Below are 25,828 nucleotides of genomic sequence, written 5' to 3'. Positions count from 1 at the left end.
TTTCCACAGCAGTAACGCAGTTTCTATTAGCAGGAGTCCTGCAGAACCAGCCCTTAAAGGGGTACTCTGCCCCTAGACATCTTATACCTGGGGTCCCGCCGCTGGGGACCCCAACGATCTTGGCTGCAGCACCCCAGATATCTGTTGCATGGAGTGTACTTCGCTCCATGCTGAATGACTGGCGAAGAGGGGCAGAGGCTTGTGACGTCATGGCCAGGCCCCCTCAATGCAAGTCTATGGAAGTGGGAGTGACGGCCGTCATGCCCCCTCCTATAGACTTGCATTGAGGGGGCCTGGCCCTGACATCACGAGCCTCCGGCGTTGCACCTAATGCTCTAAACGAATGTCGGGTGCAGCAGGGAGAACGGGGTGGTCCCCAGAGGCGGGACCATTGCAATCAGACATCTTGTCCCCTATCCTTTGGATAGGGGATAAGATGTCTAGGGGCGGTGTACCCCTTTAAGTGGAAATGTTGGGTGAGTTCCCACACTTTTTTTCCCCAGGACTTGACCCCTGCATAGTTTATAGTTACATAGTTTAGGCCCAAATTACTGAGGTGATAACTTTATCTTAGTCCAGGCAAATTCATTTCATCATATTGTAGTAGAAGAGCTTAACGGGGACAGGTCAGATGGCATACATAGAGTGTAGGACAAATGGTCAGTCTGGACCTGGATAGTGAACAAAACATATAAAGGAATAGGAAAGCATTACTTTATATGTCCTGAAATAAATTTGGCATACCTCCAGATTGTAAGAAAGATGAGAAGAAGCCTGCAGCCTTTTTATGTCCTGGCTTTCTATGTACTTTTAGGGTCTTCATTCTCTCTAAACAATGCAAGCTGCAAGGTAAAAATAAAATATCAGCTACAACAACTCGTAAAGTAGTAGGTACATGCTCTCATATATAGCATTAGCCACAATTCCAGTTACATACTGTCACGATTCGGCTTCCAGGTAGTGGATCCTCAGTGCCAGAGAGGGATTGGCGTGGACCGTGCTAGTGGACCGGTTCTAAGCCACTACTGGTTTTCACCAGAGCCCGCCGCAAAGCGGGATGGTCTTGCTGCGGCGGTAGTGACCAGGTCGTATCCACTAGCAACGGCTCACCTCTCTGGCTGCTGAAGATGGGCGCGGTACAAGGGAGTAGGCAGAAGCAAGGTCAGACGTAGCAGAAGGTCGGGGGCAGGCGGCAAGGTTCGTAGTCAGGATGGGTAGCAGAAGTTCAGGTACACAGGCTTTGGACACACTAAACGCTTTCACTGGCACAAGGCAACAAGATCCGGCAAGGGAGTGCAAGGGAGGAGACTAGATATAGCCAGGGAGCAGGTGGGAGCCAATTAAGCTAATTGGGCCAGGCACCAATCATTGGTGCACTGGCCCTTTAAGTCTCAGAGAGCTGGCGCGCGCGCGCCCTAGAGAGCGGAGCCGCGCGCGCCAGCACATGACAGCAGGGGACCGGGACGAGTAAGTGACCTGGGATGCGATTCGCGAGCGGGCGCGTCCCGCTGTGCGAATCGCATCCCCAACGGCCAAAACAGTGCAGCGCTCCCGGTCAGCGGGACTGACCGGGGCGCTGCAGGGAGAAAGACGCCGTGAGCGCTCCGGGGAGGAGCGGGGACCCGGAGCGCTAGGCGTAACAGTACCCCCCCCCTTAGGTCTCCCCTTCTCTTTGTCCGGTAACTGCCTCCCCTGGGATGAGGACACCGGGAAAGAATGGAGGGTTTCCTCAACGGCAGGCAGTACAGCAGGAGTGGGAATGGGGAGGGAGGGCAGAGGGCGAGGCCTGGCACGGGGCAGTGTGACACCAGGACGGGGGCCATGGGGAGGCACAGAGGCTTGCCTGATGGGACTGGGAGGGGGGGAGAGACACTTCCTGTGGCAGGCAGAGTCCCAGTTCCTGATCTCCCCGGTGGTCCAATCAATGGTGGGGGAATGAAGCCGGAGCCAAGGCAGACCGAGGAGGACCTCAGAGGTACAGTTGGGGAGAATGAAGAACTCAATCCTTTCGTGGTGGGATCCGATAGACATCAGGAGGGGTTCTGTGCGGTAACGCACGGTGCAGTCCAATCTGGCTCCGTTGACCGCGGAAATGTAGAGCGGTTTGACGAGACGGGTCACCGGGATGCTGAATCTATTAACAAAGGACTCCAACATAAAATTCCCGGAGGCACCAGAGTCCAAGCAGGCCACGGCTGAGATGGAGGAGTTGGCTGTAGAGGAAATCCGCACGGGCACCGTGAGACGTGGAGAAGAAGACTTAGAAGCAAAAGATGCCACACCCACGTGAGCTGGGTGCGTGCGTGCGTTTCCCAGGCGTGGAGGACGGATAGGGCAATCCACCAAGAAATGCTCAGTACTGGCACAGTACAGACAGAGATTTTCTTCTCTACGGCGATTCCTCTCTTCCTGGGTCAGGCGAGACCGATCCACTTGCATGGCCTCCTCGGCGGGAGGCCCAGGCGAAGACTGCAAAGGATGCTGTGGGAGAGGTGCCCAGAGATCTAAGTCTTTTTCCTGGCGGAGCTCTTGGTGTCGCTCAGAAAAACGCATGTCAATGCGGGTAGCCAAATGGATGAGTTCTTGGAGGTTGGCAGGAATCTCTCGTGCGGCCAGCACATCCTTGATGCGACTGGATAGGCCTTTTTTAAAGGTCGCGCAGAGAGCCTCATTATTCCAGGATAGTTCAGAAGCAAAAGTACGGAATTGTATGGCGTACTCGCCAACGGAAGAATTACCCTGGACCAGGTTCAGCAAGGCAGTCTCAGCAGAAGAGGCTCGGGCAGGTTCCTCAAAGACACTTCGGAGTTCAGCAAAGAAGGACTGGACTGTGGCTGTGGCAGGATCATTGCGGTCCCAGAGCGGTGTGGCCCAAGACAAGGCCTTTCCTGAAAGAAGACTTACTACGAATGCCACCTTAGACCGTTCAGTAGGAAACAAGTCTGACAACATCTCCATATGCAGGGAACACTGAGACAAAAATCCACGGCAGAGTCTGGAGTCCCCATCAAATTTGTCCGGCAGGGACAAGCGGAGGTTAGGAGCGGCCACTCGCTGCGGAGGAGGTGCAGGAGCTGGCGGAGGAGATGGTTGCTGCTGTAGCAGAGGCAGAATTTGCTGTAACATGGCGGTCAACTGCGACAGCTGCTGTCCCTGTTGGGCAATCTGCTGCGATTGCTGAGCGACCACCGTGGGAAGATCAGCGAGACTTGGCAGCGGCACCTCAGCGGGATCCATGGCCGGATCTACTGTCACGATTCGGCTTCCAGGTAGTGGATCCTCAGTGCCAGAGAGGGATTGGCGTGGACCGTGCTAGTGGACCGGTTCTAAGCCACTACTGGTTTTCACCAGAGCCCGCCGCAAAGCGGGATGGTCTTGCTGCGGCGGTAGTGACCAGGTCGTATCCACTAGCAACGGCTCACCTCTCTGGCTGCTGAAGATGGGCGCGGTACAAGGGAGTAGGCAGAAGCAAGGTCAGACGTAGCAGAAGGTCGGGGGCAGGCGGCAAGGTTCGTAGTCAGGATGGGTAGCAGAAGTTCAGGTACACAGGCTTTGGACACACTAAACGCTTTCACTGGCACAAGGCAACAAGATCCGGCAAGGGAGTGCAAGGGAGGAGACTAGATATAGCCAGGGAGCAGGTGGGAGCCAATTAAGCTAATTGGGCCAGGCACCAATCATTGGTGCACTGGCCCTTTAAGTCTCAGAGAGCTGGCGCGCGCGCGCCCTAGAGAGCGGAGCCGCGCGCGCCAGCACATGACAGCAGGGGACCGGGACGAGTAAGTGACCTGGGATGCGATTCGCGAGCGGGCGCGTCCCGCTGTGCGAATCGCATCCCCAACGGCCAAAACAGTGCAGCGCTCCCGGTCAGCGGGACTGACCGGGGCGCTGCAGGGAGAAAGACGCCGTGAGCGCTCCGGGGAGGAGCGGGGACCCGGAGCGCTAGGCGTAACACATACCATACAAGTGATAGCCATATGCCCCTCCATAAGTGCCAGTCTCATGCTCGACCATACATAGTGTCAGGATAAAAAATGTCTGCCACATGCCCTCCCATATACTTTGCCTGCCACGTGTATTCTGATTATTTGCGATAGGTGCCAGCCTCATGCCCTTCCATACACAGTTGCAACTTCAAATTATAGCAAGCACAATGGTGTCGGGGAAAACAGCTGCCTCCCTTGCTTAGGAGAAGATGCATCACAATTCCCCCAAACTTTTTAGCACCCTCTGGTGGCTGCATACTTGAAACACCCTTCACTGAACATAGTTGGAAGTAGCAACATGTGAGTATACTGTGGCATGGCTTGTATGGGAACACTGTGGCTAATGATCTTGATGAATGAGGATTACAGTAATAATAATATTTATAGAGACCCAACATATTCTGCAGCATTTTACAATTCTGGGGGTACTTGTATTAACAAATGCTGAGGGCATTATGGTTAGCACTAATCCGGGGCAGCTCACATTGATGGGAACATGTTGGTGTTATTTATGTGGGATATAACGTCAATGAGATGTTGCAGTTTAGCTGGTATTAATTGGGAGCATTGTGGAAGGTACTTCTCTACTTGGCAATGGGTACTCATTGTAGCCAATGAGGTTGTTACTCAAGTGGTTACTCCCTCCGTCCATCTGTTATTTTATTATTTTCCCAACATTTATAATGGATTCACAGATTTTTCATATGTTAAATAGTCTTACTCTGCAGGAATGCTATGTGCTATGAGATATGACATGGCGCTTCAGTCTATAGCACTTTGCTATAGCATTCAATCACTTAACTCATTCACTCATTTCACATAACCACATTTTGCATAAGCAATCTTTACTCCAAAGTTAATAATCTGTGACTCACATATTCCTTTTAACTTTAAAGATGAAACCATCCCTCCACCTATACAGTTACATTTATTGACTATTTAAAATTGTAACCTTGGTTTCAGGAGCTTGTATTGCAATTCTGCTAGGTGTGTCTATCTTTATGATGTACTTTACAGTGTCTGTTTAAAGTATAAACTTCAAATAAACAGTAAAAAAAAAAGGATAAAGAAGAGTTGTAGAAATGGCCTTCCACTATTAGAAATGATGATATAAAAGTAGGATACATTCTTAAAGGGGTTATCCAGGAAAAAACTTTTTTTATATATCAACTGGCTCCAGAAAGTTAAACAGATTTGTAAATTACTTCTATAAAAAAATATTAATCCTTTCATTACTTATGAGCTTCTAAAGTTAAGGTTGTTCTTTTCTGTCTAAGTCCTCTCTGATGACACGTGTCTCGGGAAACGCCCAGTTTAGAAGAGGTTTGCTATGGAGATTTGCTTCTAAACTGGGCGTTTCCCGAGACACGTGTCATCAGAGAGCACTTAGACAGAAAAGAACAACTTTAACTTCAGAAGCTCATAAGTACTGAAAGTATTAAGATTTTTTAATAGAAGTAATTTACAAATCTGTTAAACTTTCTGGAGCCAGTTGATATATATATAAAAAATTTTTTTTCCTGGAATACCCCTTTAAGGGTGTATGGTTACAGAACCAGACTACTCAAAGCTTGTTTGTAGTCTGTAGTCATGGAGACAGATACATTTGCATATGAGTTGTACATAAAATGATTGCAGTTAATTTTTATTAAAAAAGAGGATCTTAAGATGACTTAAATTATGAGCACATTTAAAGGGGTACTCCAGTGGGGGAAAAAAATTTCAAAACAGCCAGAAAGATAAACATATTTATAAATTACTTCTATTTAAAAATCTTAATCCTTCTTGTACTTTTCAACTGATGTATGCTCCAGAGGAAGTTGTGTAGTTCTTTCCAGTCTGACCACAGTGCTCTCTGCTGACACCTCTGTACATGTCAGGAACTGTCCAGAGCAGAAAAGGTTTGCTATGGGGAGATGCTCCTACTCTGGACATTTCCTCACACTGACAGACGTGTCAGCAGAGAGCACTGTGGTCAGACCGGAAAGAACTACACAAATTCCTCTGGAGCATACAGCAGGTGATAAGTACTGGAACACTTAAGATTTTTAAATAAAAGTAATTTACAAACATGTTTATCTTTCTGGAAGGAGTTGATTTGAAAAATTTACTACCACCTCCCCTTTAACTTCTTATATACAGTACTGTATAACAAGTGAAATCAAATACCCTTGTTTAGTGTACTTTTTCTTTTTTTGTTTTCTAGCTGTGACTTCAGATCAGCACCAGCATAACCAAAACCGACCTTATCTTGGCGTGCGAGTCAAAGAACCCGTCAAAGAGCTCCTGAAAAGAAAAAGAGGGAACTTAGGTGGTTCTACGTCTGTAACACCCACGGTAACGTGACCCAATGTGTAATATATGTTTTCTAAAATAATGTAAAATTTTTCATAACAAGGATGCAAAAAAAACAATAGAGAGTGTTTTCTAGGAGTTAATAAACCCATACAACTTAGTAAAAATGGTGTACCTGTGAAATCACCAGATTTTGGTTTTCCCAATATTGTGCTTGTTTTCATTTTAAAGTTCCGATGTAAGAATGTGTTAGATTTTCCTGATTTAGGTTGGTAACTTAAATTGCCAGACTGCCGTGTAAATCACCCAATGTTGGTGTCATCATTACTAACATCATATACATATCAATTGTACATGCGTGGTATAGATACCGGAATTTACCATTCCCTGCACCAAAAAACGCAAAATTGAGCAAAATTGTTTGCACAAAGTGGGAGATTTTGCAACATATTTGTCCAAAGTTGGGGCTTACTCGAAACATTTGCACAATTTTGCCACTGGTGAAGGGAATGTACAGTGCGTGTTCTGCTCATATATGTGATGTCATTATTGATGTACATTGGAGTAAAAACCTTCTGGAATAAATAACTTGTTGAGTGTATGACGTGATCTAGAATGGAAGCAGGAAGTCACATGAGCTGTATGGGAATCACCAGATCGGTATGGAAACAGGGGTATAATACACTCTTGTTGTAATGTCTGTTTATCTGTATTTTGTATATTCTTCTCTAGGTCCTGTTTAGACATTGTTTGTTAATTCTCCATGGGAGTTAACCTTCCTGATTTCAGCACTGGGAGGATATACAGTATAAGACCTCTTCAGGTGTTGTTCTGTGCTGATTATTATACCTGTATTCTTGCCATGTTGGCATGATGTTCACTATGTCTGTTTGTGCACATTTCCTGAGTTTTAACCATGGTCATCTGTCCTGTGTGATATATAGATTTTAGTCTGCTTTCATTTGTCAGGTTTTTGTATTCTTGTATGTTAATTCTGTATTTGCTTTGTGTTGCCTTAGTCTGTAATCACACTGTGCGTTTTTCTCAGTCCTGTTTTGACCTTGTTTGATCCTGCAACTCCTAGGATAGAATCCTGTTCTGAGCCTTGTGCTAATCCATCTATCTAGGAGTGAGTGAGTATTGTGTCTGTTCTCGTGTTTGCTTGTGTTTAAGATTTTTGTTTCCTTCTAGGCCAGTATTCTAATCACTCGGTGGATAGTGCCCACTGGCTATTTGGCTTTGGTATTGATGTCCCTCCATTCTTGGAGTGGGGTGTCTAGTGTGTTCCTTGTTGTGAGAACAGTGTGAACAGTGCTCTTGATTTCCTGACCTGTTTAGTTATCTGACATGCAGTTAACCTGTTCATCCCCTGTTTCTCCTGGTTTTGTCTGCTGTATACTTATCCCCATATCAAGTCTTGTTCATATTATCATATCTGACGTTAATCTTGATCCCGGTTTCTGAACTGTATGTTAGTATACTATATCCTGCCTTGTTTGTATTTACATATCTTCTTGTTGATTATTGAATTCCCATTATGCTCCCCCGACTTTGTACAGTTCCCTTTGTTTTGTTGACTTCGACACCTATGCACTTTAGCGCAAGGAAGGGACCAGCTCCAAGTTGTCGATACATTGTTATGGGTGGATGGGCAAGTAGGCAGGGAGAGTGGTTGTTAGGGACAGCTTTAGGGCTCACAACTCCCTTCGCCCTTGACACTTGTATAATATTGCTTTGGAAATGGATGGGAAAAAAAGTAGTCACTGAAAACTGCTTTAATTGCATACAATATTTTTACAGGTATATGCTTGTAAAATACAGGGGAATATTTTTTAAAAAACCCTCCAGGGAAAAAGTTGCTGAGTTGCCCATAGCAACCAATCAGATTGCTTCTTTTATTTTGCAGAGGCCTTTTCAAAAATGAAAGAAACAATCTAATTGGTTGCTATGGGCAACTAAGCCACTTTTCTTCTGGACAGGTTTTAATAAATCTCCCCCACAATGTATATGCAGCAGATTTTATGCTGTATTCATCTACTTATTTATATTGAGTTACACAGCATGACATCCACAGCACAAAATCTGCAGTGTATATAGTACATGTGAACATACCCTAAAAAATGTAATGTATAAAGTAAATGGTAATAAATGTGTTTGCAAAGTTACTTTACTTTTCTGAATTATATCAATATTAAAACAGGAAAATTGTTCTTAAAGGTGTATTAGGTCATAAATAAAGTTACTGAATTAGAATAACCTATTATAATAACAGTGGGTTACCTGTCTCATCATTACCTGCCTCCCCATATGTGCACCCGGTATTGAGCAAAACGGCTTCATTCACACCGTATCTATAAACTGACAGCTAGGCGTCTCCAACCAACTGACATAAGTAAACAGAAGGCTGACATAAAGGGATACCTCAAAAACCCTCTAGCCTTCCAGTACTTATCAGGTGCTATATGCCCTGAAGGAAGTCATGTGTTCTTTCCAGTCAAACATTCTGCTCTCTGCTCTGCTCTCTGCTACCACCTCTTTTTTTGCCAGGAACTGTCCAGAGCAGGAGCAGATCCCCTTAGCAAACCCTTTCTGCTCTGGACAGTTGCTGACATGGATAAAGGTGAGAGCAGAGAACACCTTGTCTGAATGGAAAGAATTCTTCATCCAGGGAATATAGAATTGGATAAGTACTGGAAGGCTTGAGTTTTTTTTTTTTTTTTATAGAAGTAATCTACACATTTCTATTACTTATTTTGCTAGTATATAGCAGAATATGCTAGTAAACTTACTTTGACATACATGTTAGCTGATCTAAGAATTCCTCCTTTACAATACCATAGCTTTCTCCTCCAGTGAGCACCTCTGTTAGGGTATATCCACTCTCCGGCCACTGGATCGGGAGGGAGAATTTCAAAATTGCCTGCTGCCATATCCCTGCCAGATCTGCACTTAAGTCTTCAATTCAATGAGCTGAACAGATTTTGCTTGTGACTCTGGTTTGCTCACCAGAGTCACAAGTCAATGAGGTCAATGAGGTCAATATAGATTGTCCTTAATTTTATAAGACAATAGAGACTGGAAAGAAAAATCTACATTTTAACCTCCACTGTTGAAGATAATTACCAAGCAAATTAACTTTTCACAAATCTCTAGAGTTCAACTTGTAATAAGCTTTTACCTTTATTTCTAGGTGCCCACATCTTACCAGACTCTTCCACAGTACACGTCAGTAGGTAATCATTCAGAGTAGTGTTTTTATTTTAATGAATATGTTTCTTTATCCTAATATGTCATTTTAATCATCATGTCATTATGATTTATTAACTAGTCTCAAATACCACCGAGCTTCCCTATGTTGATTTGGATGCTACAACATCATTACTGCCAATACAAGATGAAGGCACGTTCTACACTGGATGGATTTCTCAGCCGTCCTCCTTTCAGCCCATAACACAATGGACAACGTGCCCAGAGTACATTTCACATGAGACTGTCAGCTGCCCATACACAGGAGATATGTATGTCCAGCCAATGTGTCAGGGCTATACTGTGGTTGGCCCACCTTCAGTCCTAACTTACACTTCACAACCTCTACTAACAAATTTCACAGTAAGTCAACATTTATTTAAACATTATATTGGTGGATATTGTAAGGATTACATTGTAGCAGTACAAGACTATAAAATAAAAAAAAGCAGAAGGGGAGGATGATGGGAGATGCAGTAACGGACAAGCTGCTGGGTCTTTACTACAGCCAAAATACTCAAAAACACAGTCAGAATGAATCCAAATTTAGGTAATCAGTACTCTAAAATTCTAGTGTATAACTGCTGGATGGCAGTTGCCATGGGTATTGCAAGCATAATAATGACAACAACAAAAAATGTACCTTCCCCTGGGACACCTGAAATCAACCTTAGTCATAGTTTATCCATAATGTGGCTACATTTTAGAAGAGTGTTAGTCTAAAGACAATTCCATGTTGGACGTACCATCGTTTCCTATGACAGGTCATCAACAAGGGTGTGCCCCTATTCATCAGCGGGGGGGGGGGGGGATGGATGAGTTGGGGAGATTGACTTACTGTTTCTATGAACCACCATTATTAATTATTAATATAACATTTTTCCTGACAGGCAAGAAACACCACTCCATGTGTTGCAACCCCGATAGAATATGCGGAGCAGCAAACACCATTGACTTACTTTCCATGGGCACAGACCATTCCAAGTCTTCCTACTGCAACTCATTCAATACCATATCAAGCAACTTCAACCACAATTCCAAGCCAACAGTTTGTGCCCATACCAATCGCTATAACAGATTCTGTGCCACAGGAACTTGATGAGCCAAGACGAGACATCAACAATGTGCCAATAGAAAAACTACTGCAGGGAGAGGAAGGGAATGATTCATATGTTCTACATCACACTCTTCCCATTGAAAGCCTGTAAAATATATATGTTTCTATAGTATAATATTTAAGAGTCTGTAATTTGAGTTGATGTGAAGTAGTTCTAAATACTACAAATAATAAAGGGGTATTTCTGCCAAAACCATTTTTATCACACAAGGCTTCAGATGGGAATCAAAATGGTCACAAACACAACAAAGAATCTGAAAATGACAATAATAATTTATAGCTTTGTTTTCATGTACAACTATCCACACCACCACTTTGTTGCTGTCTTCAATTTCTTGCTGCCTGATCCGCAAGTCATCTGGGCAGTCCCTGTGGCTTCTTTGCCCCAACAGTCTTGATTGATAGATCTGTCCCTGTTTGGATATAGGGAAGGATCTATTAATCAAGGCTGGAGGGGCAGGAAGAAGCCACCAGACACCACGCTAATCATGGTTCAGGCAGCATTACAGTTATGGCAGGTTCCTTTTAAGAATAAACATTGCATTTACTCCCTGCATCAAAAAAATATGCCGCAAATTAGTCTTGTCTACTAGACCTGCATTTTACATCACACTCTGCCACTGAAGAACAGGAAAATAATTTTATCATTTGCATGGGGCAATGTCTGCTATAGCTTAGTTGTCTGCAACATATGTTTTGGTGACTAGATGATGAGGTCCCAGCTACTCCTATACCTTCCTCTATTGCCAGAATTGAATGGGCAGATACAGTGTCATCCTTCTTTTTCTGCTGCAAATTTTAGATTGCTCTAGTCCTGTCTCTCTCTCTCTATCTCCCTCTCTCTCTCTCTCCCTCTCTCTCTCTCTCTCTCTCTCTCTCTCTCTCTCTCTCTCCTATCCCTATTATGTTAGTCATAGCCACTGGACCTCCAGTCATCTCCCACAATCGACCCTCTGTCTGCCATACCACACTGACTTTCTGTTTAGACTAGACTGACAGGACGAATTCCTCAAAAATCCATGATTATGGACAATTTTCTATAAGATACTTAAGGATAGAATCTCTCAAATATTGTCTGCACAATATATATATATATATATATATATATATGTATATAATATATATAGAAAATTTACAGTTCTATTGTTTCTCAGATCAATGTTTTAACCCTTCCTGGATATTGGCACCACACTGGTATGTGCCAGTCCTGTTAGAGAACATGTTAGAAAAACATAATCTTTAAATATCTAGAAAAAATTACTTTTACTTTACTGAATTCCTGCCGAACTTTGGGGTAGATGCCATTTGGACCCTTCCTTATCCGCCTCCACCCTAGAGTCTAGCGGAATTCCACAAGCAAAAATTCAGAAGTGTGAATGGGAGTGCGGAATCCAATAGAAGTCTATGGGATTTAATTTGAGGCGGATTTCCGCAAGAGGAAATTCTGCAACGTGAATAGACCCTTACACCCAGATTTATTCTCAGTAGAGGGGGTATCAGCAATTTCAGCTTTACTATAAAGGTTAAGAAAAAATTGTTGTTCTCTTTATTTTCTGTGGCTATATGTTTCTGTGTTTCAGTCTTTTTACACAATTATGCTTCTCTTTATACATGTATTATCTCCTTTACAGTTTTATTTATCCAAAAATATAAAATATTTGCACTGAGCATTGTTCATTGACATAGCTAAGTCTATCTTTCTTACATTTTTATGTCTGTCTCGCCCATGAATGAAGTCAGGAACACCTGTAACAAAGTATACAATAAATGAATAGAATAGTTTTGGAATGCTTACAATGCTGATATGTATTTTATGATTTAATCTTCTTTCCTGACATCTAAAGATAAGTAAGGAATGAACGTCTAATTCATAAAGGTTATATATAGGGCTCATATCAAATGGTTGCACAAATATGCCGACAGCCTATTTATGAATACCTACTGTAAACCATTGAAAAAAAATTCCATTGTCTTCTGGTTCACAAGTTTTTAAGTTACCCAGCCACACCTTTAACCTACAGATTCAATAAAAGCGTGAAGAATGAAGAATATTTACCAGAGGAACTGTTATCAGCAAACACCTTCATCTAAAGTAGATGAGTTTCAATTATTCATTATGTGTGTGCACGAGTGTAAAAAAAAAATATATATATATATATATATATATATATATATATATATATATACATATATATATATATATATATATATATATATACATATACATAGTAAGGTAGAGGCGGCACTCCAGGATGAAAATATTTATTCACTCATCTGGGTAAAGCAACGTTTTGGCTCGATGTGTCAAAATCATTAAGAGACCATGATCGGTCATATAAAGTAGTGTAACAAATACAGTCATGCAGTCCCATATGCAGTATAAACATCTCCATGGTGAGATCGTGTATAGTGCTCACATATATTACAGATACAGTCCAAAAATGTATAGCGGGTCCGGATTCAAGGGCGGCGCTCACCTGTTGACGGGAACAGCGCAGTCCAATAGCAGTCGTTCTTCCTTCAGACACATTGGCCCTTATTTACTCAGAGTGTTGTGTAGGTTTCTTTGTGGGTTTTAATCCTCTACAATTCTTTTTCTACAGTATTTACTAAGGTTTCCCTACACTTTCCCTACACTTTGCTTTTTTTACACATGCTCTGATCTGTGAGGTTTTCCTCAGCTGACATCCACCACATTTTCTGTGAAAACCTTAGTAAATATGTTGGGTTTTTGTGAAAATGTTGTGAACACGCCCCGTTTTGGTGACCATGCTCCCTTCTCCCGGCAGCCGCATCCCTTTTTTGGGTTTTCTTAGCAAAATGGAGATTTAGTCGGGGTTTTTTCAATTCTGGCGCAAACTCTGGCACAGACAGAATCTGGCGCACAACCCGACAAAACATGTTGGGTTTGCAATAGTAAATGAGGGCCATTGTGTTTGTAAACATTAATACTGCGCATGTTCTAGATCGCTGTATCCGGTTCAGGCCGGAAGTCATCAGTGATCACGGGTTCTTGCGCTGGGTTACTTCAAAGTGTATGATTCGCATGTTCCTTGCGCATGCGTGTGTTGATAACTTCTATTGCACCCGCCATATTAAGTGTTGGCACTTGTAAACAATATACAAACAGCCCTGCCCATTGTGATTGGCTATATCTGGGTCATCCAATATGTCATATACCACCTACACAGAAAGGGATAAGAAAAACAATTTAAAAAAAAAAAACTTTAAAGAATTTCCTGAAGATTATACATGTTCATCTACAATAAAACAAAAAAAAATTGTGACTGTGGAGAAATAAAAACTATACATATAGTACAAAAATGGACCCTACTACGGATTAGTTGACAACAATATATTGAGTGTATCACTCAGGGTAGTGCAGACCTCCTAATATATCCAACAAATTTCAATTCAAGTTATATATAAACATTGTCACGATGCCGGCTGGCAGGTAGTGGATCCTCTGTGCCAGAGAGGGATTGGCGTGGACCGTGCTAGTGGATCGGTTCTAAGTCACTACTGGTTTTCACCAGAGCCCGCCGCAAAGCGGGATGGTCTTGCTGCGGCGGTAGTGACCAGGTCGTATCCACTAGCAACGGCTCACCTCTCTGGCTGCTGAAGATAGGCGCGGTACAAGGGAGTAGACAGAAGCAAGGTCGGACGTAGCAGAAGGTCGGGGCAGGCAGCAAGGATCGTAGTCAGGGGCAACGGCAGGAGGTCTGGAACACAGGCTAGGAACACACAAGGAAACGCTTTCACTGGCACGATGGCAACAAGATCCGGCAAGGGAGTGCAGGGGAAGTGAGGTGATATAGGGAAGTGCACAGGTGAACACACTAATTGGAATCACTGCGCCAATCAGCGGCGCAGTGGCCCTTTAAATCGCAAAGACCTGGCGCGCGCGCGCCCTAGGGAGCGGGGCCGCGCGCGCCGGGACAGGACCGAGGGAGAGCGAGTCAGGTACGGGAGCCGGGGTGCGCATCGCGAGCGGGCGCTACCCGCATCGCGAATCGCATCCCGGCTGGAAGCGGAATCGCAGCGCCCCGGGTCAGTGGATCTGACCGGAGCGCTGCAGTGGGGAGAGTGTAGCGAGCGCTCCGGGGAGGAGCGGGGACCCGGAGCGCTCGGCGTAACAGTACCCCCCCCTTGGGTCTCCCCCTCTTCTTAGAGCCTGAGAACCTGAGGAGCAGACTTTTGTCTAGGATGTTGTCCTCAGGTTCCCAGGATCTCTCTTCTGGACCACAACCCTCCCAATCCACTAAAAAAAGGTTTTCCCTCTGACCTTTTTAGAAGCTAGGATCTCTTTGACGGAGAAGATGTCCGAGGAGCCGGAAACAGGAGTGGGAGGAACAGATTTGGGAGAGAAACGGTTGATGATGAGTGGTTTAAGAAGAGAAACGTGAAAGGCATTAGGGATACGAAGAGAAGGAGGAAGAAGAAGTTTGTAAGAGACAGGATTAATCTGACACAAAACTTTGAAAGGACCAAGATAGCGTGGTCCCAACTTGTAGCTAGGGACACGGAAGCGGACATATTTAGCGGAGAGCCATACCTTGTCTCCAGGGGAAAAAATGGGAGGAGCTCTTCTTTTCTTATCCGCGAATTTCTTCATGCGTGATGAAGCCTGTAAGAGAGAATTTTGGGTCTCTCTCCATATGATGAAAAGGTCACGAGAAACTTCATCCACAGCGGGCAGACCAGAGGGCAAGGGGGTAGGGAGGGGGGGAAGAGGGTGACGGCCGTACACCACGAAAAATGGGGATTTGGAGGAAGATTCAGAGACTCTGAAGTTATACGAGAATTCGGCCCATGGAAGGAGATCTGCCCAGTCATCCTGGCGGGAGGAAACAAAATGTCGTAAATAATCACCCAAGACCTGGTTAATTCTTTCTACTTGTCCATTGGATTGGGGATGATAAGCAGAAGAAAAATTTAATTTAATCTTGAGTTGTTTACAGAGAGCCCTCCAGAATTTAGACACGAATTGGACGCCTCTATCCGAGACGATCTGCGTAGGCAACCCGTGAAGACGAAAAATGTGTACAAAAAATTGTTTAGCCAACTGAGGCGCTGAAGGAAGACCAGGAAGAGGGACGAAATGTGCCATTTTGGAGAATCGATCAACGACCACCCAAATAACAGTGTTGCCACGGGAAGGGGGTAAATCAGTAATAAAATCCATGCCAATCAGAGACCAAGGCTGTTCGGGGACAGGCAGGGGATGAAGAAAACCAGCGGGCTTCTGGCGAGGAGTCTTATCCCGGGCACAGATAGTGCAGGCTCGCACAAAGTCCACAACATCTGTCTCCAGAGTCGGCCACCAATAGAAGCGGGAGATGAGTTGCACAGATTTCTTGATGCCCACATGACCTGCGAGATGGGAGGAGTGACCCCATTTGAGGATTCCGAGGCGTTGGCGTGGAGAAACAAAGGTCTTTCCTGGAGGAGTTTGCCTGATGGAGGCTGGAGAAGTGGAGATCAGGCAGTCAGGTGGAATGATGTGTTGCGGAGAGAGTTCAACCTCTGAGGCATCCGAGGAACGAGAGAGAGCATCGGCCCTAATGTTCTTATCGGCAGGCCGAAAGTGAATTTCAAAATTAAATCGGGCAAAGAACAGAGACCACCGGGCCTGGCGAGGATTCAGCCGTTGGGCAGACTGGAGGTAGGAGAGGTTCTTGTGATCGGTGTAAATAATAACTGGAAATCTTGATCCCTCCAGCAGATGCCTCCATTCCTCAAGTGCTAATTTGATGGCTAGAAGCTCTCGATCCCCGATGGAGTAGTTCCTCTCCGCCGGAGAGAAGGTCCTAGAAAAAAAAACCACAAGTGACAGCATGCCCGGAAGAATTTTTTTGTAGAAGAACAGCTCCAGCTCCCACTGAGGAGGCATCAACCTCCAATAGGAAGGGTTTGGAAGGGTCAGGTCTAGAGAGCACGGGAGCCGAAGAAAAGGCAGACTTGAGTCGTTTAAAGGCGTCTTCCGCTTGAGGAGGCCAAGACTTGGGATCGGCATTTTTTTTGGTTAAAGCCACGATAGGAGCCACAACGGTAGAAAAATGTGGAATAAATTGCCTGTAATAATTGTCGAACCCCAAAAAGCGTTGGATAGCACGGAGTCCGGAGGGGCGTGGCCAATCTAAGACGGCAGAGAGTTTGTCTGGATCCATTTGTAGTCCCTGGCGAGAGACCAAGTATCCTAGAAAAGGAAGAGATTGGCATTCAAACAGACATTTCTCAATTTTGGCATAGAGTTGATTGTCACGAAGTCTCTGAAGAACCATACGGACATGCTGGCGGTGTTCTTCTAGATTGGCAGAAAAAATTAGGATATCGTCCAGATATACAACAACACAGGAGTATAAAAGATCACGAAAAATTTCATTAACAAAGTCTTGGAAGACAGCAGGGGCGTTGCACAGGCCAAAGGGCATGACCAGATACTCAAAGTGTCCATTTCTGGTGTTAAATGCCGTTTTCCACTCATCCCCCTCTCTGATGCGGATGAGGTTATAAGCACCTCTTAAGTCCAGTTTAGTAAAGATGTGGGCACCTTGGAGGCGATCAAAGAGTTCAGAGATGAGGGGTAGGGGGTAGCGGTTCTTAACCGTGATTTTATTAAGACCGCGGTAGTCAATGCAAGGACGTAGGGAGCCATCTTTTTTGGACACAAAGAAAAATCCGGCTCCGGCAGGAGAGGAGGATTTACGGATAAAGCCCTTTTTTAAATTTTCCTGGACGTATTCAGACATGGCAAGAGTCTCTGGGGCAGAGAGAGGATAAATTCTGCCCCGGGGTGGAGTAGTGCCCGGGAGGAGGTCGATAGGGCAATCATAAGGCCTGTGAGGAGGTAGAGTCTCAGCTTGTTTTTTGCAGAAAACATCCGCGAAGTCCATATAGGCCTTAGGGAGACCGGTTACTGGAGGAACCACAGAGTCACGGCAAGGGTTACTGGGAACCGGTTTTAGACAGTCCTTGGAACAAGAGGGCCCCCAACTCTTGATCTCCCCAGTGGACCAATCCAGGGTTGGGGAATGAAGTTGAAGCCAGGGAAGTCCAAGGAGAATTTCCGAGGTGCAATTGGGGAGGACCAAAAGTTCAATCCTCTCGTGATGAGATCCGATGCTCATTAGAAGGGGCTCCGTGCGGAAACGTATGGTACAGTCCAATCTTTCATTGTTTACACAATTGATGTAAAGGGGTCTGGCGAGACTGGTCACTGGGATGTTGAACCTGTTGACGAGGGAGGCCAAAATAAAATTTCCTGCAGATCCAGAGTCCAAGAAGGCCACAGTAGAGAAGGAGAAGGCAGAGGCAGACATCCGCACAGGCACAGTAAGACGTGGAGAAGCAGAGTAGACATCAAGGACTGTCTCACCTTTGTGCGGAGTCAGCGTACGTCTTTCCAGGCGGGGAGGACGGATAGGACAATCCCTCAGGAAGTGTTCGGTACTAGCACAGTACAGGCAGAGGTTCTCCATGCGGCGTCGTGTCCTCTCTTGAGGTGTCAGGCGAGACCGGTCGACCTGCATAGCCTCCACGGCGGGAGGCACAGGAACGGATTGCAGGGGACCAGAGGAGAGAGGAGCCGAGGAGAAGAAACGCCTCGTGCGAACAGAGTCCATATCTTGGCGGAGCTCCTGACGCCTTTCGGAAAAACGCATGTCAATGCGAGTGGCTAGGTGAATGAGTTCATGTAGATTAGCAGGAATTTCTCGTGCGGCCAGAACATCTTTAATGTTGCTGGATAGGCCTTTTTTAAAGGTCGCGCAGAGGGCCTCATTATTCCAGGATAATTCTGAAGCAAGAGTACGGAATTGTACGGCATACTCGCCAACGGAAGAATTACCCTGGACCAGGTTCAACAGGGCAGTCTCAGCAGAAGAGGCTCGGGCAGGTTCCTCAAAGACACTTCGGATTTCCGAGAAGAAGGAGTGTACAGAGGCAGTGACGGGGTCATTGCGGTCCCAGAGCGGTGTGGCCCAAGACAGGGCTTTTCCAGACAGACGGCTGACTACGAAAGCCACCTTAGACCTTTCAGTGGGAAACTGGTCCGACATCATCTCCAGATGCAGGGAACATTGGGAAAGAAAGCCACGGCAAAACTTAGAGTCCCCATCAAATTTATCCGGCAAGGATAGGCGTAGACCAGGAGCGGCCACTCGCTGCGGAGGAGGTGCAGGAGCTGGCGGAGGAGATGACTGCTGAAGCTGTGGTAGTAACTGCTGTAGCATAACGGTCAGTTGAGACAGCTGTTGGCCTTGTTGCGCTATCTGTTGTGACTGCTGGGCGACCACCGTGGTGAGGTCAGCGACAACTGGCAGAGGAACTTCAGCGGGATCCATGGCCGGATCTACTGTCACGATGCCGGCTGGCAGGTAGTGGATCCTCTGTGCCAGAGAGGGATTGGCGTGGACCGTGCTAGTGGATCGGTTCTAAGTCACTACTGGTTTTCACCAGAGCCCGCCGCAAAGCGGGATGGTCTTGCTGCGGCGGTAGTGACCAGGTCGTATCCACTAGCAACGGCTCACCTCTCTGGCTGCTGAAGATAGGCGCGGTACAAGGGAGTAGACAGAAGCAAGGTCGGACGTAGCAGAAGGTCGGGGCAGGCAGCAAGGATCGTAGTCAGGGGCAACGGCAGGAGGTCTGGAACACAGGCTAGGAACACACAAGGAAACGCTTTCACTGGCACGATGGCAACAAGATCCGGCAAGGGAGTGCAGGGGAAGTGAGGTGATATAGGGAAGTGCACAGGTGAACACACTAATTGGAATCACTGCGCCAATCAGCGGCGCAGTGGCCCTTTAAATCGCAAAGACCCGGCGCGCGCGTGCCCTAGGGAGCGGGGCCGCGCGCGCCGGGACAGGACCGAGGGAGAGCGAGTCAGGTACGGGAGCCGGGGTGCGCATCGCGAGCGGGCGCTACCCGCATCGCGAATCGCATCCCGGCTGGAAGCGGAATCGCAGCGCCCCGGGTCAGTGGATCTGACCGGAGCGCTGCAGTGGGGAGAGTGTAGCGAGCGCTCCGGGGAGGAGCGGGGACCCGGAGCGCTCGGCGTAACAAACATTATTATAGGATTCAAAAAACACCCGATTGAAAAATCCATATTCAGCCCTGCTGGGTACATTGAACCAAGTTTGTGTATCCATACAACCTCTTTTTGTTTTAATATCTTAATTCTATTGCCTCCCTGTCTGGGCATAGGGACATGTTCAATGATAGAGAACCTTAATTGATTAATTGTATGTCCAACATCAATAAAGTGTCTCGGAATGGGTAACTCTATCTTTTTTAGTTCTGATAGAGGATTTGTGGTTGTTGAGTCTAATTTTGCACTATGTGCTAGTTTCTCCCACATATATAAGCTTGCATGGTCACGAGATCACATAGATAACATGGTCTGTTTTGCATGTTAAGTGTTGTCTGATTTTGTATTTTTGCAGTGTTTGTGGATGGATAAAATATTCTCCCTTGTTCATCAAACTGCAATTTTCACAGCTCAGGCATGAGGAGCAACCCGGTCTGAGTTGTGAAGCCAAATTCATTTTTTGGGGGGTAATGTCAGATTTGACAATCCTATCCCTTAAATGACTCATTCTCCTTTATGAGAATAAAGGTGGAATCATCAGTTCTGGTATATTTGTATAAGTATGTGACAGTATTGACCAATGTTTGTGAATGATTTGCGCAATATCCTTGCTGAGCATATTATATGTAGAGCTGAATGGTATTCTATTGGATTGGTTATCCCAGGACACCGGTTGTAGTAGTTGAGTCTTATTGATTTGTCTTGCCCTATCCTGTTGTTATTTTAATAGTTTTCTAGGGTAACCCCTGGAGACTAATTTTTCATTCATGTCCAGTAGTCTCTTCTCAAGATGTTCTGGATCGTCTACGATCCTTTTGACCCTAAGAAACTGACTATATGGCAAGGAACGGACCATCCTTTTTGGATGTAAACTATCAAAATGTAGCAAACTATTCCTGTCAGTGTCCTTGACATATAGATCTGTTTTGAGTTTATGTTCCACTACATAAACCCAGGTATCCCAAAATTGGATACCCTCTTTGGAATAAACCATTGTAAATGTAATATCTTGGACAATATGATTAAGATAATCAAGAAACTCACTTAATTGTGACTCATCTCCACACCAAATGGTGAAGATGTCATCTATATATCTCCACCTTTTCAGAACTCGGCAATTGGCAATATTCAGATAAACAAGAGAAACACAACTGGGGACCGAGATCAACTCGATGAAGAAAAAACAGAGACCACAAGGAAACAAGGCATCACAACAGCAGTATTTTTTAGGACTGGGCGAGAATGCAAGACAGATGGAGGAGGAGGGTGGTCATCGAGGACAACATGAACAGAAAACCAGCAGCCATGAGGAGCAACCGGAGAGTAAAGAATACAAGGACAAGTGGTAAATATATCATCTTATTCTCTCTCACCTATGGAAATGAATGTGCTGAATAAGGGTTTGTCATTCTGCCCAACAGCTGGTGTGGACTGGGTTCGATTATATGCTGACCTGGCAGCTTTATATAGAAATGTGAAGCTAAAACTGTGGTTTTCCACAAATGTTAGTGTGGTACAACCACGGGTTAATTGTGAACTTACCCTGAAAAAATGGGGGTTATTTAATAAAAGTGATTTTATGTCCCAACTCACTCCTCAAGCTGTCGATACTTTCTCTGAATTAGAGAACATAGATATAGAGACCTTGAAGAGAAACAGAAAGGAATTGTTAAGTGGGGCAGACCCAATATGTCCAAAATTGAGAGGGAAACATTGGAGGCCCTGGTCCATAATGACGACCTAGTGATTAAACCTGTTGATGAGGTAGAGGGAGGTGCAGTCGTCATTATGGACCAAAGCCTATATTTAGAGGAATTGTATAGACAGCTTAATGACACTTCAGTGTATAAGCGTACCACTGTTAATCCAAAAATGATGATCACAAAAAGGTTAAAAACACTTGTGGACCATGCTCTAGCGGTGGATGTCATTTACAGTTATTTACATAAATTTCTATTACCTACCCATCCCGTTACTCCCATCATCTATATTTTGCCCAAGATTCATAAAAATTTGGAGCGCCCTCCTGGGCGCCCGATTGTATCGGGCCGAGATTCAATTCTCACTCCGGAAGCAATCTTTGTGGATAAGGTCCTGAGAACGTATGCCACTAGAGCAAGGTCATATCTAAAGGATACGGCCGATTTTCTGAATAAAATATCTAACGAAACTCTGCCCAACAATGTACTTTTGGTATCGTTTGATGTGACGAGTCTCTATACCAGTATTAATCATGAGAGAGGGTTAGCATGTGTCAGTAAAGCTCTATCTGAGTCAAACTGCTCCAATGATTGTAAAGAATTTTTATTAGATCTGGTCGAGATTATCTTTACCTGCAATTACTTTCTATGTGACAACCAATATTATATTCAATTAAAAGGTACGCCATGGGGTCCGAGCTGCTGAGATGTCGGTCTATATATCCCACCACTTCAGCTGAGTGCTGAAATGGTAGAGATATATAGACGGCATCTTCACCATTTGGTGTGGAGATGAGTCACAATTAAGTCAGTTTCTTGATTATCTTAATCATATTGACCCAGATATTAAATTTAAAATGGTTTATTCCAAAGACGGTATCCAATTTTTGGATACCTGGGTTTATGTAGCGGAGCATGAAATCAAAACTGATCTGTATGTCAAGGACACTGACAGGAATAGTTTGCTACATTTTGATTTTGGCTTACTCAAGTTTCTGTGTCAGCAGTGGGGTCCTCTTGGGTCTCCTGCCCTAGTGTTTCATTTCATTTAAATGACGACGGATAGTTTGCGCTGACACTGATGTTCCCCGAGCCTGCAGGACAGCTTGAATATCTATGTAGTTTTGCTTTTTTAGGTCTCTGTGTCAGCAGTGGGGTCCTCTTGGGTCTCCTGCCATAGTGTTTCATTTAATTTAAATGACGACGGATAGTTTGCACTGACACTGATGTTCCCCGAGCCTGCAGGACAGCTTGAATATCTTTGGAACTCGTTTGGGGCTGCTTATCCACCATCTGGACTATCCTGCGTTGACAGCTTTCATCAATTTTTCTCATCCGTCCACACCCAGGGAGATTAGGTAGAGTGCCAGGGGTTGCAAACTTCTTGATAATGTTGCGCACTGTTGACAATGTCAAATCTAGAACTCTGGAGATGGATTTGTAACCTTGAGATTGTTGAAAATTTTCCACAATTTTGGTTCGCAAGTCCTCAGACAGTTATCTTCTCCTCTTTCTGTTGTCCATGCTTAGTGTGGCACACACAAACACACAATTCAAAAACTAAGTGAACGTCTCTCCTTTTTATCTGCTTTCAGGTGTGATTTTTATATTTCCCACACCTGTTACTTGCCCCAGGTGAGTTTAAAAGAGCATCACATGCTTTAAACAATCTTATTTATCCACAATTTTGAAAGGGTGCCAATAATTTTGTCCAGCCCATTATGGGAGTTTGGTGGGACATAGTCCAATTTGCATGTTTTCCTCCCTTTTTTGGTTTAGTTGCAATACACACAAAGGAAGTAAAATATGTGTATAGCAAAACGTGTTACTGCAATCCTTTTCTGTGAGAAATACTTAATTTTCTTGAAAAATGTCAGGGGTGCCAACATTTATGGCCATGACTATATATATATATATATATATATATATATATATATATATGTAGAAAGGAGCAGCACACTTAAGCTGTGGGTGCTATCGGTGCAAATTTCCCGTCACGGGTGGTGTAGATAAATGTTCAAGAAGACCGCAGCACTCAAAGTAATGGTGAAAAACGTGAGAAAGCGTTTATTCCATCAAGTTCAAAAAGGGCGACGTTTCAGCTGCGTACATGCAGCCTTTATCAAGCAATTACACAATGTGACTGAAGTAGTATAAATATGGTGGACTTCGTGACATCACTGTGACATAATGCATTAACATAATTACAATAACAAAAGCAGGATCACATGATCGGGATAGTTACAATATAATACAATGGTGCAGTATCATGAACCAATATACATAGTATGCCAAGTGTTCAAAATCGTGCATATACAGTGCAAATTAACACAAACAAACATAAAATAAACTCACAGTGACGGGAGCTTTGGGCGGGACCTGCCTGATGCCAAATGAAAGCGCCAGAGGCGTCATCACGCTGTGACAGATGTGCGCGCGGATCGCACAGGGAAAAGTGGAAGCTCAGGAGCTCAACCGGAAGTGATGCATACAAGCATGCGCAGTGATGCCGGGAATCCTCCACGGCCATGGCAGTAATGGGCAAAACATAGGGCAGTGTATACAGAGTATGTGTGAATGAATGAAATAGATGTAAGGCGGTAAATGAGCAAGAATGGAAAGATAATAAAAATAAATTAGTAGAAGATGGAAAACAGAAGAATTTTAGAAGAAAACGTCGGACAAAAAGTGAGAAATACTGATGACATAAAAATGAAGAGTAGGGAAGTAAAAAAAAGAGAAATATGATTATTGGTAATAAAATGAATAACAAATAAATAAGAATTGGAAAGAGAGGTTAGCCTTGCACATATGTGACCCGAAGTGGAAAATAACAAAAACCACTCTTGTTTCTTATGCAAGAAAGTGCAAGATATGATGAGTAGTAAGCAATAACTACCCTGGAGGCAGGATCAAGACATGCATGATTGTCCATGCTGATGGACACAGAAATCTGGACTCCCATGGGTTATATGTCAGGTACCCACGGGGGTAATCCTGGGACTCAACATATGGAGAGAAAAAAAAATTGGTCCCTGTACTAAACAGGGAACCAACATGTCTCCAAATCTCGGGAGTGGCAACAGTAATTCCCCAGCCAGAAGTGTCCCACTCATACATAGATACATACATGATCCTGGTCTTGGTGTGGAGATACAGAGAAAATGAAGGTACCAACCGTGGCTGTAAGTATCTAAATATAAAACCACACATTACCGGGGTGCAAGTTGCAGCTCTAATAAGGACCATGGAAATGACTAAAGAAGGGCCCAAAACAAAAAAAGGAGGGAACTGAAAACGGACTAAAAGAAAAACGACAAAGCTGAGAGATTGTCTGAGAAGAAAAGAAGAGAAGAAGAGTTTTAGTAAGGAAGGTGAAATGTAAAACAAAGAGAGGATAGTTCACAAAATTGACTGTCAGGGTATCATAAAAGAACTACTCAAGTTAATATAAGTAAATGTGTTGTAGCTATTCAGGTTGAGCTTCTGTTTCCTGAGAAGACCTTGTAATGAAGGAAGTAAATGTTCAAGCAGGTTCCGTCACGCCGTCTCTGGAAGAATAAAAAAGAGGAGATGAAAATCTCAAATAAACATTGTGTAAACATAGCATAACTTAGGGCGAACAATCTACAGGGCTGTCAAGCAGATCAGACAAAATGCATAATTATACATTAGTGATAGGGAAATCAACGTTGAGGCCATTGGGTTAATGGGTCTGGAGTTCAAATATCCAACATAGTTCACAGCGGTGAAGAGCGGAGATGCGATCACATCCCCTTTTAGGTGGGGGGGGGGGGGGTATGGTCAATCAGAGCAAAAGGTCCCGCTCTGAGTGGCCCCATTCGACAAAATGTTTAGGAAGGGGAGATCCAGTCTCCTCTTCCTAATTGTATACCGATGGTTGAGCCGTGTGCGGAATTTGCCAGTGGTCTCGCCAACGTATAATAAATTACATGGGCAGAGAAGGACGTAAATGACAAAATTAGATGAACAGGTGAGATAATACTTAATCTTATATATTTTGCCCTGCTTGAGGTGCACGAATAAACATCTTTTATCATTTTGGAACAATTGATACAATGTCAGCAGGGAAAGCAACCCTTACTTTTGACAGTGATGTACTGTTGTTTTGTAGAAACTTTAGAGCCAATATCAGCTCGAACGAGCTTATCACGAAGGTTAGGTGCACGTTTGTACAACATTAAAGGAGGAAGTTGAAAAATGTTAGGGAATGCACATTTGAGGATGTGCCAATGCTGTTTCACAATCGTGGCAATAAAGTGGGATTGCTCATTGTACTGGCATACAAATGTCATGCGATGCAGAGAGGACTTAGGAGAAGTGTCAGTAATCAGTTTCTTGCGATCAAGGGCAAGAACTTGATTTTTGCATTGTG

The 25,828-nt window shown here is 44.5% G+C and overlaps 1 protein-coding gene and 1 long non-coding RNA gene across 2 annotated transcripts in view; one reads left to right on the top strand and one right to left on the bottom strand.

The window, feature by feature from the left end:
* The window catches only part of POU2AF1 (POU class 2 homeobox associating factor 1), an 88,370-nt gene extending 76,891 nt beyond the window's left edge, over positions 1–11,479 (top strand). The window contains exons 2-5 of the mRNA XM_056543667.1: positions 6,193–6,323; positions 9,472–9,514; positions 9,610–9,890; positions 10,418–11,479. Coding sequence (XP_056399642.1) covers positions 6,193–6,323; positions 9,472–9,514; positions 9,610–9,890; positions 10,418–10,735 — 773 coding nt within the window. The 3' untranslated portion in view covers positions 10,736–11,479. The remainder of the gene's footprint in view (positions 1–6,192; positions 6,324–9,471; positions 9,515–9,609; positions 9,891–10,417) is intronic.
* LOC130294171 (uncharacterized) lies at positions 553–6,275 on the bottom strand. Its single transcript, XR_008848416.1, has 3 exons — positions 6,156–6,275; positions 745–842; positions 553–671 (listed from the first exon to the last, which is right to left on the bottom strand). It is a non-coding gene; the product is annotated as an uncharacterized LOC130294171 (long non-coding RNA).
* Positions 11,480–25,828: the final 14,349 nt, after the last annotated feature.

The sequence above is a fragment of the Hyla sarda genome, chromosome 10 (assembly GCF_029499605.1).
Source record: "Hyla sarda isolate aHylSar1 chromosome 10, aHylSar1.hap1, whole genome shotgun sequence".
Taxonomy (NCBI): domain Eukaryota; kingdom Metazoa; phylum Chordata; class Amphibia; order Anura; family Hylidae; genus Hyla; species Hyla sarda.
Note: the sequence above shows the minus strand (reverse complement) of the source record. Positions and strands in the feature narration are given on the sequence as shown.